The 18,332-nt window shown below is 42.2% G+C and overlaps 1 protein-coding gene across 1 annotated transcript in view; it reads right to left on the reverse strand.

Moving 5' to 3' along the window:
• The window catches only part of CDH4 (cadherin 4), a 468,099-nt gene that overhangs the window by 168,303 nt on the left and 281,464 nt on the right, over positions 1-18,332 (reverse strand). Inside the window, exons 3-4 of the mRNA XM_069804048.1 lie at positions 17,295-17,518; positions 833-1,009 (exon numbers count right to left, since the gene is read on the reverse strand). Coding sequence (XP_069660149.1) covers positions 833-1,009; positions 17,295-17,518 — 401 coding nt within the window. The remainder of the gene's footprint in view (positions 1-832; positions 1,010-17,294; positions 17,519-18,332) is intronic.

Below are 18,332 nucleotides of genomic sequence, written 5' to 3' on the forward strand. Positions count from 1 at the left end.
GGTGAACTTCCTGGGAAGGGATGCCAATGACACACCACTGTTGCTCAAAATAAGTTCTGAAATTTTATAATTGTCGCCATTTTCTTCCAAAAGAAGAGCTGAAAAAGTCTGCCAGGGAATTCTTTTTTTACAGCTAATCTTTCTACTGCTCCAAAACCTGAAACCAGCACCCACAAGAGGAATAGCAACATGTATTTGTATTTTGCTAACGCTTACCAACAGCAATAATAGAGCAACCAAATGTGTCTGTCAGAGGCCCCTTTTCCCTTCTTTTACTTTTCCTGTCATCCAGTAATCATCACAGAAAACCACACGGGTAAACTTGATCTCAGAGATCAACCTTGTAAAGAAAGAAACTAGCAACATACAGAGGATGAGGGATCCATCTGCAGCAGCGGCAGGCAGCCAACCTCCTTGAGCCCCGCCACGCATCTGTACTCCGGCTCTGCGAAGGAAGGGAAGGATGCAGCACCCCCTCGTCGCTGGGTGTCACCAAGCCCAGCTTTACACCTGCAGCCGTTTTCTGGATGAGAGCGTGGGCAAAGTGCCATCTTGGCAGCAACGCCAGCGTCTCTTGAGGGACTGGCTGGAAGGAGGCGATTAGGCTGCCGTTCAGCTGGGGGAGGGAAAACTGGGGCAAGTCGCTTTGGAAAAGACGCGTTTTAGCAGCGTGTAAAAGGCAACTTTTCTCGCATGAGGAAGGAAAAGCAGAGAGCCTGTACTTTGAGCCAGACTTCCCATGGCCATGAGCTTGGACCACACCTACCGCTTCACTAGACCCACTGCAAGATTACCATTATTATTATTATTTCTATTTCTTTTTTTAACTTACCCGAACCAGCTGCTGCGGAAAGGGTCCTCTGGAGTTTTCTGGCACATTGATTGGTGGGATGACCCAGTCTCGCTTTTGCCGCCGCAGGCCATTAGCGCTCTGATGCTGGCGCCATGGGAGCAGCGTGTCGCTTTGCTGCTGCACCAGTTCTCCGGGCACGGTCTTCCTTCCTTTCGGCTGTTTTGGAAACAAGAAAGCAAAACCACTTAGCTTCTTTCTCGCTTCTTAGGACTTCTCCCAACAGCGGCGCTTCCCTGCGTGCAAATGGTCACATGTAACTGTGAAAATTATCGTTTATTAACATGATATATTTCTGCATCACAAAGACACAGTATGCTTTACTGGCAACTCTGCTACCACTTCATTTTCACAAATATATGGAGCTGTCACTCTCAAATCAAGATGCCTCCCAGAATATATCGTCTTCATTATACCAGCTGCAGGGAGATTTAGCAGCACATTGGAGTAAAGAAGTTTCTGCAAATTTCTAACAAACGTAACCTACCAGAACACAAAAAAAGGGAGAGAATTCCTTTACAGCCTATGTCATGGGTCGAGTTTTATAGTACGGAGTTACCCTGCTCCTTGGCATTAGCAGGGTTACAGTAACCTGCAGTCTGTGGTTCTGCAGACGTATCCTGCCAAACCAAACAAACCGCAACCAGAGGGAGAGTCAGCTCCATGTCTGCAAAGGTGAATTAGTTCAGCTTCTTAGTGCTTCGTGAGGAATGACCTTTTTATAAGAGTGGGGTTTTGAACACAAATCCCAAATACGCATCTCCCCACACAGCCTGGGAAGTGTAACACATACCAGTCAGTAAACAGTTTTCATTATTTTGGGTGCCTCCGAGTCCTTCTTTGTGATTTTTTTTAAACCACGGATTCTGCTGTTGTGGTTTAAGCCCAGCTGGCAACAAAGCACCACGAGGTCACTCGCTCACTCCTCCTCCCCGGTGGGATGGGGAGCAGAAAAGAGAAAGAAAAGCTCCTGGGCTGACACAAGGACAGGGAGGGATCACTCACCTGTTATGGCCACGGGGAAAAAACAGACTCGGCTTGGGGAAAAAAAACAGAATCAATTTCATTTGTTACCAATGAAATCAAACCAGGATAATGAGAAGTAAAGCCAAATCTTAAAACATCTTCCCCCCGACTCCTTCCCAGCTCAACTCCACTCCCAATTTTCTCTCCCTCCTCCCCCCAGCGGCGCAGGGGGAGAGGGAATGGGGGTTCATCACACGTTGTCTCTGCCGCTCCTTCCTCCTCACTCTTCCCCTGCTCCAGCGTGGGGTCCCTCCCACGGGAGACAGTCCTCCACGAACTTCTCCAATGTGAGTCCTTCCCACGGGCTGCAGTCCCTCATGAACTGCTCCAGCGTGGGTCCTTTCCGCGGGCTGCAGTCCTTCAGGCACAGACTGCTCCAGCATGGTCTTTCCCACGGAGTCCCGGCCATCTTGGGGGTCATCCATCCCCCTGCTCCGGCGTGGGCTCCTCTCTCCCCAGGCTGCAGGTGGGCCTCTGCTCCCCCGCTCCCCTCCATGGGCTGGGGGGCACAGCCTGCCGCCTCACCACGGGCTGCGGGGGCATCCCCTCCTCCGGCACACCTCCTCCTCCTCCTCCTTCACTGACCTCAGTATCTGCAGAGGGTTTTCTCTCACATCCCACTCCCCTCTCTGCTGCAGGTTTCTCCTCTTAAATCTGTTCTCCCAGAGGCGCTACCGCCATCGGTGACGGGCTCGGCCTAGGCCAGAGGTGGGTCCCACTTGGAGCTGTGGAAGCTTCTAGCAGCTTCTCACAGGATCTGGCCCTGCTGCCCCTTACCTGCTACCAAAACCCTGTCACACAACCCCAAAACTCTACCTGTGGCACACTTTGGTGTTGGAAACACTAAAACGCTGTGGCATAAAAATAGAAATGGTGGGACCATGGTTTGGACTTAAAGAGTCTGGTTCATTATTAGAAAATTTCTGCCTTATAGAATGATGCATCAATGAAATGTAGGTTTGGAGAGGCTCTTGAGACATTAGCCAGTCCCAATACTTAAACACTCTGTGGCCTTCTAGGATTCCAGGCATTACTTCTGGAAAGTCTGCAGAAAAGGTAACTAACAAAGACAAGCTTTTTTTACCATATGGTGACCTGCACTCCCATCAGAAAATGTTTACATTTTTGTAAATCAGAAAGATTGCAAACCACATTCTCTTCACTTGAGATGAGATCCAGTGGGGATATTATTCTCTGAATTTTACAGTTTTCAGCTATTTTTCTCAAGAACCCCCAGCCAAAAACCAATGCCCCAAAACCCAAGAACACTGTAGGAAAAACCATCAAAGTATTCTCTGAGGCTCCTGCAATTTTAAGCCACGCTCACTTTTTGTCTTACTCCAAACGTACAAACTCAAACATCCTACAAACATTTGCAAGCAGTTATCTGTGGGCACTGATTTCAGTGGGAATCATTGCTTCGGGGTTTATAGTTTATAAATCCATCTACTAGCACATTTTAATTCTTGATATGGAAGTGCAATGAAGCCGGCAGTCACCTCGAAATTATATAATATATGAAAACTAAACGGTATGTGGAACCGAGTGGTGGCTCCAAAGCTGTGTGGACCTTTTGGATGCCGAGAGCTGGGCATAGCAGCAAGGAGGCCATTCTCACGGCTTGATCATGGCTCTGATCCGTGTTACCTGGGGGGGGCAGACATCCACTGGCTGCAATGGTTGGAAGCGTTTGTGCAAAAATGCAGCTATTTTTACTGCAAACCTTAAAAATGAGCCAGCTCCAGAGCTGAATTTTCATAGAACAGACAAATACAGTCTTTTTCAGTCACACACATAGGCACTTTTCTCAAATCCTCTCTCACTAACTCATGCCACCAAGGTGACTGCTGTTTTGTGTTTGCCTGAATGCTGTTTTATACACCTTCAACAAGCGTCATCACTAAGCTGCTGCAAGATCACTACACCACTGTTCAATATTTAGATGTTGTTCTAAAAATACTCACTTAAGTGTGTAATGACCAAAGAAACAGAATCATGATGTGGCAGTGAGAGACTTTCTCGGGATATTCAGGATATTGGTAGGTACTGTTGAGCTCATCCTTCCTATGGGATGCAATATGCTACAGCTGATAGACTTTTCATCTAAAAAGGGTTTTGTCACCAGAAAGGTATCTTTTCTGAACACTGATGAAAATAATGTTATCTAAAGAAGATACCCAGAAATGAATGTCAACACGAAATAGGACTACCAGACATGAGCTACAGAAAAGTGGATATCCCCCTTTTTTTTTTAATTGGCTTGAGATTCCCAAATGGCGATCCTTTGAGAGCAGGTATTTGGATCAGTTTATATAATTGGCAAGGGAGCGTAGGGACAGATTATGAAAGGGTGGTCAAATAATTTGTGCTCTGCTGAGTTTACACAGTGGAATGAGTCTGAACTAAAGACAGACTTGAGAATTAACACGAATCCCAAAGCTCCATGTATACTGAAATAATTAGTGTCAGCTCAGCAAGGCAGTACCAGCCTTTTTAGTCTTTATGAAATATTTGCTGGCAGGTGACTAGACAGTGACTAGCTTGCTTGTCACTCTTGATGATGTTTTCCTACATTAGAATAAATCATCAACATGACTCTGAATTTGGTATGTAGAATTTCAAAAGCGTCTTGCAACAACAATTTTTTTTTTTTTTTTTGAACAACAGCTCTTTTTTATCTTCATTTGTTGACAATGCATTCTCATGACCTTAATTTCTCTGGTGTTGTTTAAATACGTTGTACATGTTTTCTGCTGTTTAAAAGCTGTGAGACAAATGCAGTAACAAAGTCTGGTGGGTACAAATGCCAGAACTATTCAGATCCCTGACTGAAACATCCAGGAACATCTCTGGAATAACAGCAACGACTAACTGTGAGCCCCAGAAAACTCTCCTGTACTTTCAAGTTTGCAAGGATCTAAAGTTCAACTCGAAAGCAGAATGTGACACCAAATTAAGTTAATTATAAAATACAGTTTCCAGTTCTGTTTTTGCTGAGTAACAGTTTTCACTGAGAGAACAACTGCTCTTTCTCTCATGGCCTTACTGGCCATATGCTTTCGAGAATTTCAGGCAGACATTTTCAAAAGATAAAATATTCCTCTACCTTTTGTAGTGTCATCAGAACACAATCTGTCCATAGTCCTCACAATCAAATCGAGCACCTCTAGTGCTACTGCTTTAGGGTAGTTTCCCTCCTGTTGCTTTTGTGAGGTGCCATCACCCTCTTATGTATGCCGAAAGGATGATGGGCGTTTGCAGCAAAACACAGAAGCCAGTCCATAAAACACGTGCCCAGTGGAAAATTAAATCCATTCTCCATTCTGAAAATTACTTGGTGATGTTTATAATTTGTTACAACAGGATCAAACACCAAACGTGGAACATGTAAGCATGGTCTTTGGCAATACACAGACATTTAAATAAGGACATAAAATAGTCAGATAACTCAGTAATTATGCCTGTCTATTACTTTAGGACGTTGATAAGATAGAGAAATACAGCTGAACCAAACCAGATTAAAACCTTCAAGTTCAAGGAGAAAAAATGATTACAAAGTGTGCGACGAAGAAAAACAACAGGAGAAAAGACCATGCTGGGATCTAAATTTGTTATGAATTTGGATTCGGTATGATCTAATGCCTTAGTGTTCATATTAGGGCAGAATTTTTTAGAGCTTGCTAATGAAGTGATGCAAAGCATGCTATGCTAGCTGTAGTATTTAAAGCCTACATTCTGCAAACCTGGGATCAACGCTTTGCTCCGAGTTGGCCAGCGTCTCTTCCAACAGGCTTGTGGCCCACAACTGAGACATACGAATGCACAACGCCAATGTGGGCAAATTATAATGCAGCCATTGCATCTTCTCCTAATAAAATCCTTCTTTCTCTGAAAAGTGCACCTACAATATTTGTGGTGAACGGTTGTAGGACAGGGGAGGTGTCTCTCAGAGACCATCCTCCCGGAGTTTGACCTGTAATTCACACTGATGAGCTGAGGATTAACTGCAGTATAGCGTGGCAGAATCTACCCTACGATTCCCCTTGCCACTCTTTTGGGTTTTTGGGGGCTATCAAAGTCAATTAAAAACATACTGCATCAACTAGAAACCTTTCACTGAGATGATGGGTCAAGCTCTCGAAAAGCAATGCGAGGTTGAAGGAGGCACAGTCTCAATAAGGATTGTGCAAAGATCTATCTTTTCAAAGGTTGCTCCACAGAAGGTGTACAGCTTTCTTGAACATGTAGCTAAACTCCTAGGGACTGTAAGACTTTAAACCCAAAGAGATTTAGGAAACCTTACTCCAAACTGGTGAGGTTGTATGGTTCTCCAACTAACTCCATTTACGCCATGGCATTGAGAGCTTAGGGAGATTACTTGCCTGCATTTAGTGCTGGCAATAAAAGATAAGTCAGAATAGCCATCTAGGTAGTCTATAAGCTCCTGCCAGTGGTTAATCTGTGGCTTGTCAGCCTTTCATTTGTTGGGAGACTCAGACTAAACTCAACCCCTACTCACAAAAGAGGTCGAAGAATAATTCGCTGAAAGAACAGGACACGTGGGATCCCTATAGCCCCTCGAGCCCTATCCTGCTCGTGAAAAGAAGGCTGCGAGCCACTGACTTTTCACCAGTCCACAAATAAAACCAATGAGTGTGAAGAAATACCAGCTTTCACCTTCCGCTACACTTAGCAGTAGCCAGTCTCGCCAGCTGGCACGTCTCTCCTCCCAGCCAACCTGCCTTTGATATCCGTCAGCCTCTGGCTACAGAGACATCTGGAAGTTATTATCCAGCAGAGCGTATCACAAACCCATTTACATAATATAATATCATATTTTGTGTTCCTGCTTAGCTGAACATTTTGGATCACTCTAATGTTTGGGTAAATAAGCCACCATTCTCTGCATATAAATAACAGTGTGTCTTAGGGTATGTTTGTTGGAGATTATTAATTTTATAGGGCTCAACCTGCAAAACGAAATGCTCAAGATTCAGCACTAAAATATATTATTCTTGCACTTGGAATAAAAAGTACCTGCAATTGGAGGAGAGGTAATAAGGCTTTTATTTCCCAAGTATCAAAATTATTTATGATTTAACCTGTCTTTTATTTATATGCCAGTCTTATGATTTTCATAGGATCTTTAACACTTCGCACTAGACATTTTTCAGGAAAGAAATAATACCTGACTTGCTCTGTTTCTAGTGTTACTCCTAGGGTTTAACTGAGGCAACGTGTTTTTAATATATTTTTATCAATACAACAGGATACAAAGCCACCTTTAGTCCATTGCTCAAACACTTCTCTTCATCTCCTATATCAATACACATTTTGAAAACTGGTACCATTTTCTACCAAGGAAAAAAAATCTATTTAAAAATATTTAATCTGAAGCATTTTTGCTTGTTTCCATGGTAGCTGCGGAAAGGACAGGAGAAAATGATATTTACCAAACAGAAAATAAGACAATGAAAATATAGCTTAGTTCTTCAACAAAGGGAACATGAGAGCACTGCAAAATAAACATTTGCATGAATTCTGTTCTAAGGAGACAACATTTTGCTGGCATCAGGGATGGCAGTGGAGGACGAATGAGCCCTTTTTTCCCAAAATGCACCATTTCCCCAGTTTTTGATCTTTTAGCAGAGAGAGATATTTCATTTTGTGTTCTCATACAGTATAATGAAAGGGCTGCAGAACAAACAGCAAATTTATTTATTTTAGGGTAATTGATTCTTTTTTATTTAGGTCATTGCTGAATTCGCCAAAGTTGGAGACAGGAAAAAAATAGTTTTAAGAAGATCAGGCTTTTTATTTTAGACTTCCATTTACTGCAGTCATTCTATGTGAAGGTATTCTTTAGGAACTGCACAGGCAAGGAATCCCTAATCTGTTTTTCTCCTTATCCACCTTCTAGAAATCTGTTATGACTATCTATATTAGCTCTATTTACTAATAGTTGTAAGCTGTGGTAAATTTAATCAAAGATAGCTTCATGTCACGTCCCATTACCATCATGGCATAAATTGCTATTCATGAATGATTTGTGTCAAAGTGCTCTGAAAACTAGTGTTTTAGCAGCAAGATGTTCCAATGTGCACAGTTCTTCAGCAAGGGCATTAAATTAATGTGTTTGCAGAGAAGCCACTAATTGACAATGAGACGTGATTTTGGCAGTAGACTTCCACTTTAAAGATAATGAACAGTGTTCAGATACAGAGAAGAACCCCCTCTGCTCCTAAAACTATACTAATAACTTCTGGTATAAACAGGAATAGAGGGAACCAATCCTGACATGATATTTCAAGTGCCAAATCAAGCTGTTTGATCATCACGACTTACAAAAGCAAACAGTGGAATCTCAGTGTTTGTGACCTTTATCAAATCTGGCTACATACAGTCAGGAATGTTATGTTTGGTTAGGAACTCATTAAACAAAATTACCTCTCCATTTATAGAAACCATACAATTACAGTATAAAACATTTTAATTAAATCAGCTAGTTAAGCAAAAATTCATTACTTTTTTTTTTTATCAGCTAGCAGTGGGGCTGCATAGAGCAGTTCACATTAGAGTCAATTAGTAAGAAAAATTGTCAGATTTGGCAAGTGCATGAGCTTCCAGAACACATCAGCTGACAGGGAAGAAAAAGTTTGACTAAAATCTAACAGAGTTACTGCCCCCAGAGGAGGAGAATGAGCCACGTAAAATGCACACACATGCATCAGCCATGCCAAATGCCCCTCTCTCCCAAGGAGTCTGTGTCAAAGCTGAGCAACCGCCTGTATGTGCACTGTTCCCTGATAGCTGAAAAATGAGGCATGCGTGCAAATTTAAGGTTGTTAGGTATCTGGCTGGCTTTGCAGGCTTTGGAAAATTTTATCTGATGTAACTAATAAAATATGATCAGTGTGACTGAGGAATCAAAATGTTCCTTAGTGTTGTAGGGCTGCAGAGCAACAAAAAAGCTGAAGAAGAGTAACAGGTAAAACCAGGGAATTTTTAAATAGGGAGAACACAACACTCTGGCTTCTAAGTCAGGCAGGAGAAGATCCTTTCTTTACAAAAGATGTAGCAGGGCCCTGAGTGGGCAACTGTAATTAAATGCTAAGCTAAGTCTGGACTCCAGAGAAAAGAGACACCCACTAGCTCTGGCCATAACCCGCACGGTTGCCATAGAAGACTCTTATTTAAAAAACATAAAGATAATTTATTCTCTTTGATCAGAAAACCTAACAAGGCTAGTGGCCCAGATAAGGACCTTGTAGACGCAGACTGCAGAACATGGCATTTCAGGTGGCTGTTGACCAGGTGACCCCCAGGTAACAGATGATGTTGATTTGCCAGTACGATTTAACTGAAATTCAGAAATCACCTGAACTCACCCACGCCTCCTCTTTGTCTAAACATTTGGTAAATTACCAGTTTTAAGCTGAAATCTGTTAAGTCACCAGAGCACTTCAGTATGCTTTACTTTTGCACTAGCAGAATAAGGACACCTGCAGGCAACCCACACTCCCATTCATTACTGAGCAGACACGAAATGTGAAAGGTATCTCTAAGGTGAGGGAAGCTTCAGCTGGGGTGGAGAGGCAGAGCTGTGTTGAAACTTATTCTGTGGTATCACACCGCACTGATGATTAGAGGCATCTCCTGGACTGCGCACTGCTTTCGAGATTTCAAATGATGCTCTTCCTCTTCCATTGTCTGGAATACTCATGTACCAAAGCAGGTACATAAGAAATCCATCTGCCTCTGGCGGAATCTTTTATGGTTCCCACAGATTTCAAGCACCTGTGATACTCTTCTTGTCATTGTCAGGCTCTGAATATTGCAAGAGCCTTCAATGAACAGAAGAAGATGACATCATCCACAAAGCACAGCTCTTGATGTACTTTTCTTTCTCATTTTAAGTCTTGAACATCTTATCCCAATGTGAAAAGTTCTGATGAGGCTGTTTCCTTGTAAAGCTCCCCACATCAACTTGACCTTTTCACATTCCCTTTGTAAGATCTAATCTTGCAGAGCTTCTTAGGTAGGATTGTTTAAGAAACATCTAAATTACTGTTGTACTCTACCTTCTAGTGTTTACAAAAAGACACTTCTACCTTCAAGTTAATGTCATTCTCATAATTGGAAGAAGCCATACACAATGGCTTCAGAACTACAAGTACTTTTCAAGAGCATGGCTATTAAATTACAGAATACTACATACTTGTTACCTGTTCAGATACCTACAGGACAGGAATAAAGGCGGTAGATCTTGTCATATACTATACAGTAAAAACCGCTACTGCAGCTTCATCTTACCTCTCTCATTCTGCACATATCTTGTCAAGAAAAACATATGAAATATCTGGGCTAGCAAGCTGAGTTCTTCCACCCAGAAAAAACTTCGAACAAATAATTAGAAAAATTGTTCCAAACCACATTTCTTTTGCTTCTAGAACTCCGCCTACTACAATTGCTCTTCATCACAGAAAGAAGCAGGAGCAAATTTACCCCCTAACAAGCCTGTGAAAAATTTTAATCCAATTTTATTATTCTAAAGCCACGAGGTTCAAAAGATACATGAATTAAAATAATCATAATGAATTAAATGTAACAATACTCCTTCTCTTCATGATGTTTGCAAGTAAAAAGATCACAAGAGATTTAAGAGATCACAAGCACCGCTGCTACTTTAGCACAAAGCAAAGTAATTCATTCTGGTACTTCTCCCCAGTGCTAGCGTGCGAGTTTGCCCTTTCAAGTTATCCTTTGGTTATTTCAAGAGGCTCTTCAGAAAAGGCTGTTCTTCTTTTATTCCCCAATTCTGGAGTGCACCTAAGCAAATGCTTAAATCTGAACAACCGAACGTATTCAGTTTATCTCCATTTGCATGATGCAATCTAAGCGTGTGTTTAAATGCTTTGCTGGACGGAGACAGCGTTTGAAATCCCACTCCTCACTGGCGGTAATGACAGCCCACTCAGCCCACCCTGCCACGCTGGACACCCACGCCTGGCTGGTTCTCCTCGCTCCTCCGGCCGGCAGTGCCGAGGGGGCAGAACGGGATGCAGTTGCGCTACCACGAAGCACGTCCAGCGAGCAAGGACCTGGCCTCCAGAGGTTGGGAGGAACCGAAGCCCTTCTTCACCCTGAGCTTGTAACTACCAAGCTGTTTCAGCTCGCTGGGCTAAAGAAAAGAGAGGTGGACAGTCGCAGCCCCTAAAAAAACATTTATTTTAATGGATGTGCCTGCATGAAGCAATTTTTGTCTTTACTCAAACTCATGTTTACAAGCAACTGTCAAAGGATTACCACAGCGATGAAGTTTTTTTTAGGAAACTCAGTGCAAAATATTTTTTGGAAGTGGCAGTCAGACTTCAGCAGTCAAGAACAAAGAACGTGAAACCGGAGGTCAAAGGCTTTGATCTTGCAAGGGCAAGGCACGTATCACAGGCAGGCAGTCTGCAGCAGTCCAAGGGTTTTGTTTTATCAGAAAAAACTTATTTCCGTGCAGGCACTTCAATCCTTAGGACTTCTTTTTGTTTGAAGGAAGACAGACCTGGAGTGAATTTCACCTACGGATGATCTTTCTAGTACAGCTTTGAGCCTGACCCTTGGTAAGATGCTGACTATTTAAGAACTAAATGCAGCAAGTGCAGCACTCGGAAACTTCCCATAGTGGGCTGATTTTCCAAGGCAATGAGCACCTGTATGTCGTATCTCATCTTGGCTTCAGTGCAAGGCAGTGTGATTCAACACACCTGAAAATCAGGCCAAGTAAATTCACGTTTTCACAAAGATGACTTTCATCTCATGCGAGGATTAAATGCTAAATGTTCAAATTCACTTAAGCATGAGGTCAGACAAGGTCACCTGACGCATCTTCATTAGACTGCCACAGTTAACATGAGCAGTCTCACTGGTAACAATTATATGATATTAATTTATTAGTCGTCCGCTTTTTCATCTTTTCCACTGATCTGATTTGTTAAAACCCCAAACAATGCCTCACAAGTTACCTAAAGGAAACAGAAATCTCTGTATCTACCCTCACTGACTGTGATCAGTCAAGACTTTATTTCACTGATGAGGATACAGAAATAAAAATGATGCTGGCTGCCATTTTACTGGACTTGGTTACTGCCTTGGATCCCCCCCAGAGGTAGTCAAACAGGACAGTGCCAGCGTAACAACGCAGTACTTAAAATGTGCGTAAATCTGGCCAGAAAAAGGGAGGATGATAAATACAGTCTCATTTCTTCAGCCCCTCTCTAGGGATAACACAGTTTGATGGGGCAGACCCCATCACCCTGATGCCATAGATAGTATCTCATCCCAATGCAGGGGAAGGAAGGAAAGGGAACAAATACAGCAGCTCTTTTTTCCCCATGTCTTCCAGGCTCACCCACTTGAGAGCAACAGGAAGACCAGGGGCACTGGAAGCACAACTCCCACTTAAGCTGTCTTTTTCTTCCATCAAGGGAAGGCTACATCTTCATCGCTCCCAGGCCTCGCGCAGACCATCCTGGCGAGCACAATAACCGAGGTCATAAACAAGATCAGTGCTGAATAAGCCTTTCCTTGCCCTGAAACCTTTGTATTTGTGATCAGCAATAAAAAGCTGTACTGGAATTTAAAATCTTAGCCAGGTAAAATGCCAGAGATTATTATTTAAAGGCTGTAAATAAAAAAAACCTCTGGCTGTAAGAATCAAATTTTCACATTCGTATTGTATGGCTGTGGACTGATACCTGGGTTATGAAAGAAGCCCAAAATAAGATGAGACATAATAAAACACAAGCTGGGCTAAAGCGAGGATTGATTTCTGACAGTAGTTCTCAGTGTTTTAAACGCTAGCTGCATACCCATATATTTGCAAGATTTTAATTGCACAATTCCCAGTGATTTAACATTGCAAAAATTTACATACTTCCATGCTCAGAATTTGAGAAGCTAAGACAATGAGAAACTTAGGCTGACATAAACATGATTCAAAGAAAACAATATTCTTTTTTCTAAAATAAGTCACTGGCAGCAGATTACTGGCATCCTACATGGATTGAATATATCCTGTATCTCCAAGCTCTTTTGCTGTGAATTCCTTTCTATGCTGTATTTCTCTGATCTTGATTTTAACTCATGAGGGGAGAACTACAGAAAAATAGATAAACAAATACAGAAGAAAATTTGCCAGATGTGCCTTAGCATGCTTAAGACACATATAAGCACTGAAAAAATAAAGAAAAGATCAACATGAAAGAGTGGGCCAGAACTTCAGATAGGACAAGCCAACACAGGGAGTGGAGGACATCGATTAGCGAGGAGTGACGAGGAGAAGCTCGGACTCCACGGACACAGAGAGTAGTGTGGGAAGCGAAGCACAAATGGCTATGTATCTGTTCACATATTTAGGAAGACTTGAGTTTCTGCAACTAAGAAACAGAAGACGCTCTGAAAACTGAAGTCTTCAGCAATGTCACTGTTCACAAACATAATCTTCATTTTTAGGCTTTTAGTTAAGTCAATATCCAATTGTTAGAAAGAATAGCATGCACTCTTAGAAAAGGAGACATTGCACTGCTAATTCCAGATAAGTGAAGCCTGGCTTTACTTTGTTTCTTCTGTAGCATTATCCCACTCAAGTTTATCTTTCATAAATGCTGACACAAGCTATAAGGACTTTATACTATTTCATAAAAAACTTATTTTCTTTCTCTTCTTCCTCCAAAATTATACCCACAGGTCTGACCGATACTTTCAATTGCAACAACAAGCAGCCAGACAAGAACAGTACAAGAAACTTTATCTTAAGTATTTATTGTTATGCTAGAATATCACTCCGTTTCCTCTGGGGTAATTCAGCACTCCTGTGGGAAATATGTGACCTCATTTGCATTTTCTAATTGAATTGCTATCAGGTTTCCTGCAAGACTGAACAAAAAAAAGTTCCTAGAGTTACTAACATCACTTGTATGAACCAGAATAAAGTTTATGTTCAAATGTTTGCTGGGGAGGAAGGGAAAATGTATGCTTCATGTATCATGAAATACTTCTTAAAAATATTTACCTTCTTTGCTATCATTTCATCTTACTAGCATTAAACTTTAATCTAGTAGTTAGAATTCTTTCATTACAGTGGTTACTAGTGAAAATTTGCAGATTTGCCCAGGTTATTCAGTCATCTAAAGCAATTAGCACATTTATAAGGCCAACACTATGAAGGAGGGGAAACTGTCATAGTACTGGGTCACTCACCATTAAAATGTCAGCTTGCACCGAGAGTAACAGCGCAGCTGTGGGATCTCAGGTGCAGGTATAGACAATAAAAGCTCTGATTTTGCAATGAAAGCACACAAGGGGACAGCTGTCCCAACAGGAGCCATCCTGAACTAATCTGCCACCCTGAAAGCATGCTGGCCACCACTAAAGCTCTCCCAGCCCATTACGCAGATTTCCAGTCTTATATATTGTGATAATAAAGGATCACAAATCCAAAGGATCAGGTATTGAGGGGTTTATGCACCCTCCTGGAAAGTAGACCGCTGCCTCCATTTTGCAGGCAGGCTATAGGAAACTGGGTTTGCTCCCCGAGAATGCACCAGGTATTTGCAGCAGAGCAGGGACCTCACTTCTGGTGCCCACGACCTCAGCCAGTATCCCAAACATTTATTCTGTATTAACCTCCCTTATAAACCAAATATCTAATAACGGCCATTTCATGAGGGCTAATCATGTTTTCATGAAGCTTTAATCCACGGATAATTGTGAATTAAATTCTGATTTATCCTTTCAGAGGTGATTCGGAGGGGCAGCAAGCTTCCCGTCACGCAGTGAGGCTGCCCCAGCGGAGGGCCATCAGTCACAGAGAAGCCTACAGAAACACAGAGGATGGGCGAGCAAGGCAGAAGGACTTGTTTGTGCTGTAGGTGCCAGCAAACAGAGATCAGTAGGTGCGCTAAGGCAAATTTCATGCCAATTATTTTTAATGTCTGGGAACTGTTCAGCATTTTCACAAAATCAGTCACAAATTTACAAAGTAAAATGGAAATGGATGTATGCACCAGAACAGAGAGCTGGTGTCTCTCCCCCCCTCACGTCACCTCCTCCCTTCTCTCCTGTATTTGCCGTCTCCACATCCTGAATATAACACAACAGTCTGAAGTATCTTTAAAAAAATTATGTAGTTCTGCCTGAGTCGTATTATACTATACAAAACCAAATGTGAAATCTGTTTCTAGTAAAAGCCATGAAATGTAGTATATTAGGGTCATGGCCTGAAAAACATTGAACTGGATATTGTTAGGTTTTGGCATAAACACTATTATTTTTTAAAATAATCTCATAATCATACTTATTTCTTTAGTAAACAAAGGATTATTTTGCTTGCAAAAAGCACAAGCATTTAAATAAAACACAAGTTGGATGCCTGCTATAGGGACCCACAATAAAACTGCTTATGACCTTGTCATTAGTCTTGTTTTCCGTATTTTTCCAGCCTCAAACTACACACTAATAAGGCTTTTAAAAAGGAGGGATATGAATTTTAAAAAGCTTAGCTCTCTCTGTTTTGAACCAGAGTTCAGCTTACATTAACATTAGATGAATTTCCAACCAAATATTTTACTAAAACAGAAATGTGTGCTTATTCAGTTTTCTTTCTGCTACACTGAGAAGAAATTTAAAGCAGTATATAAGACATCTTACTTTGTTCCTTCAATATTTAATTACTTTTGGAAGGAAGCAGTATTTCTTTGGTTAGAAAATGGCAAATACAGTTGACATAACATACAGGGCTTAATTATATCTTGCACAAACCAGAGCCTTACCGAAGAGCAGCTGAAGTGTATTTATACGACTCTAAGCCATGCAAAACCTCAGGGGTCAGCCCATGGGGCAACTGCTAGATTTAAGTCTCTCCAAGTCTTTTCCTTCTTGTCTCAAATGTGGCAAACATTCTCCCAAACAGCACAGACTTACAAGGCGGCATTCTGACAATACAGCACATAAAGTCTCTCCTCCTTTTCCCACTCCTTCCCTTTCCCACCCCTCTCTGCCCAAGCACTGCAGAAAAGGGGAGAGAAGAGGCCAGTCTTGGTATTTTGACAATTACTGTGGTGCGTTAATCCAAACTACAGCCATGGCCAAGTGACCTTGCTGGTCCCTGAACTAGCCATGACTGTTCCCCAGGACACACACCTTCATCCTTGCTCTGCAGGTCTTCGAGATCCAGCAATGAATCAGGCTCTTCAACCAATTTCCTGCCAAATCCTGCTTAAATGTAACTGCCCAACCATCACAGAACTGGGTTTTTTGAGTAAGCACCAGACAATATAACTGCGTTTACTCAGTATAGTACAGGAACTTCAGCCCAGACTCACACTGAAAAGGAAGGAGGAAAAAATGAAAAGGTGAACTCCTGCTGCCAAAGATGATATGGAAGAGGTGGGACAGAGACAGCTACTCAAGGAGCCGATCAGAAGAAAAGTGTTTTCATGAGCGGTCCCCAATTACAATAGCACTGTGCAGCCCAACACTGTATTTAACTGAAGCAATACTGCTCTCAGATTGCCGGGCAGGGACAGATCCTTCCTGCTTTTCAGCTACATGTATGAAACTAAAAAAGAAGGAAAGCGTCTGTAACCTTCTGTCTGAAATAGCGAACGGTGCTGGCCTTGCACTCTTCAGCTGTGGGGAAGGGAAGATGCTGGCATTGGGCAGAGGGGATGTTTGCCACTCCGGTGCCACGTTGTGCTTTGCTGCCCCACTGGCCCGTGCTGCGTGTAAGCATATGTCCCTTATCAGACAGCAGCAATGCTCCCTTGTCCTTGCTGCATCGGAAGGGAACAAGCCCAAATCTCCCTTCTGGAAGCCCCCCGTGGAGCTGCAGGGCCATGCAGATGGCTTGTGGAAAGAAAGGAATCGCTGCGAAAACCAGGGAGACGTCTTAGCAGCATGGCAGCAGCAGCCAGTGCACGACTCCAGGTCTACGCTGTCACAAAAGAAATCTGAACTTAACCTTGTATTTCTCAAGAAGATGGCTGACTTTTGATTCTAGAGGGAGGGAGGCACCCTTCATTTGCAGGTTTTATTTCAAGACAAGAGAGAGTATTAGCAGTGAGATTCAAACACAAGGTATATAGCCTGCAGTATATAACAGAGCCAAGCTGTCACTTAAAAATACAAAAGTACAAACTTAAAGAACACTTCCCTCAGTGGTGACCTTAAATCATTTCTGTCAGAGAGGTTCAAGGATCATTTGCAAGAAATTTGATGCTGCTCGTGGTATCTCCTCCTTGGACGCTTCCTTAGGAAGCACCAGAGCAGGCAACACGAACAGTCTGATGCCGCACGTAACTTTTAAAGGTTTGGGGAACACAGACAAAGGAAGAATGAAGTAAGAAAGAGAGCTTTGAAAGCTTCTTACCTTGTGTCCGCTATGTTGCGACTTCTCTGTCACCAGAAACCTGACAATTGCCTCCCATCTGCCCAGGATCTGGGGATCCCACGCGGTCACCATCAGGATCAGCTGCTTTGAGGGCATTTGCACGTGGTGGGCAGCATACATGGTCCCATCCGCTCTCACCTTGAAGTCCAGGCTGTTGGTTTCATACCGAACTCCCTTGTTACCGGCACAGTTATTAAATTTTACTAGAACAGAGAGTAAGAGATGGAAGAAACGTGTGAGATTGGCGTGATAAGGAAAGCAATGAAACACAAGTTTCAGACATTTAATTTTCACTGATGTCTTCTATATCTCTAATAACCATCAAGGAAATGATTTAACTGTTTCTTCGACCTTTCAGGAGTGCTCTTGTGCTTTATCTCCATTCCCCAGGGAAGAAGTTGTAAGCCATTTTTAAAGTATTTGATACAGTTTCATTAGATCTCAAACACAGCTGTTCCCCATTTCTACAAGTGGATTTCTCCCTTGTTGCCATTATCTTTTAAATTCGACTGGAGTCTATTACCCACACTGTGGGTATTTTTTTGCACGAAATGTTCTCCATTTCCCTAACCCTTCAATAACCTACTTACCAGATAGCCTATTTGCACATTCTTAACTGAAATTCAAAAGCCCATAACAATTCCATTATCAGAAATATAAAAACAAAAAAATTAAACAAAGAAAAAAAATTAAACCGTTCTGCGGAACGCATCCGCTGCTGGAACCAGACCCACCCCCCAACCACAACTGCAATCCCACCCTGGCCGAGCTCTCCGCATGTTACAGCTACTGCAAAAAGGAACTGTAAAACTTCACTTCACAAACCACAATGCATCATTTAAAAGCCTACACTGTCAGATCAAAGCTCCCCAGTTGCTGATATTTTTATTTTCGGCATTTTTTGCTCAAATTCTTTCACAGTCTAGTTTGAAAACTATTTTTATTGGCATTATGAAACATGTCACATACATTAGGCTGGAAAAAACCCAAACTATTATACGACAAAATTGACAAATC

This window comes from Haliaeetus albicilla, chromosome 2, assembly GCF_947461875.1.
Source record: "Haliaeetus albicilla chromosome 2, bHalAlb1.1, whole genome shotgun sequence".
NCBI classification, from domain to species: domain Eukaryota; kingdom Metazoa; phylum Chordata; class Aves; order Accipitriformes; family Accipitridae; genus Haliaeetus; species Haliaeetus albicilla.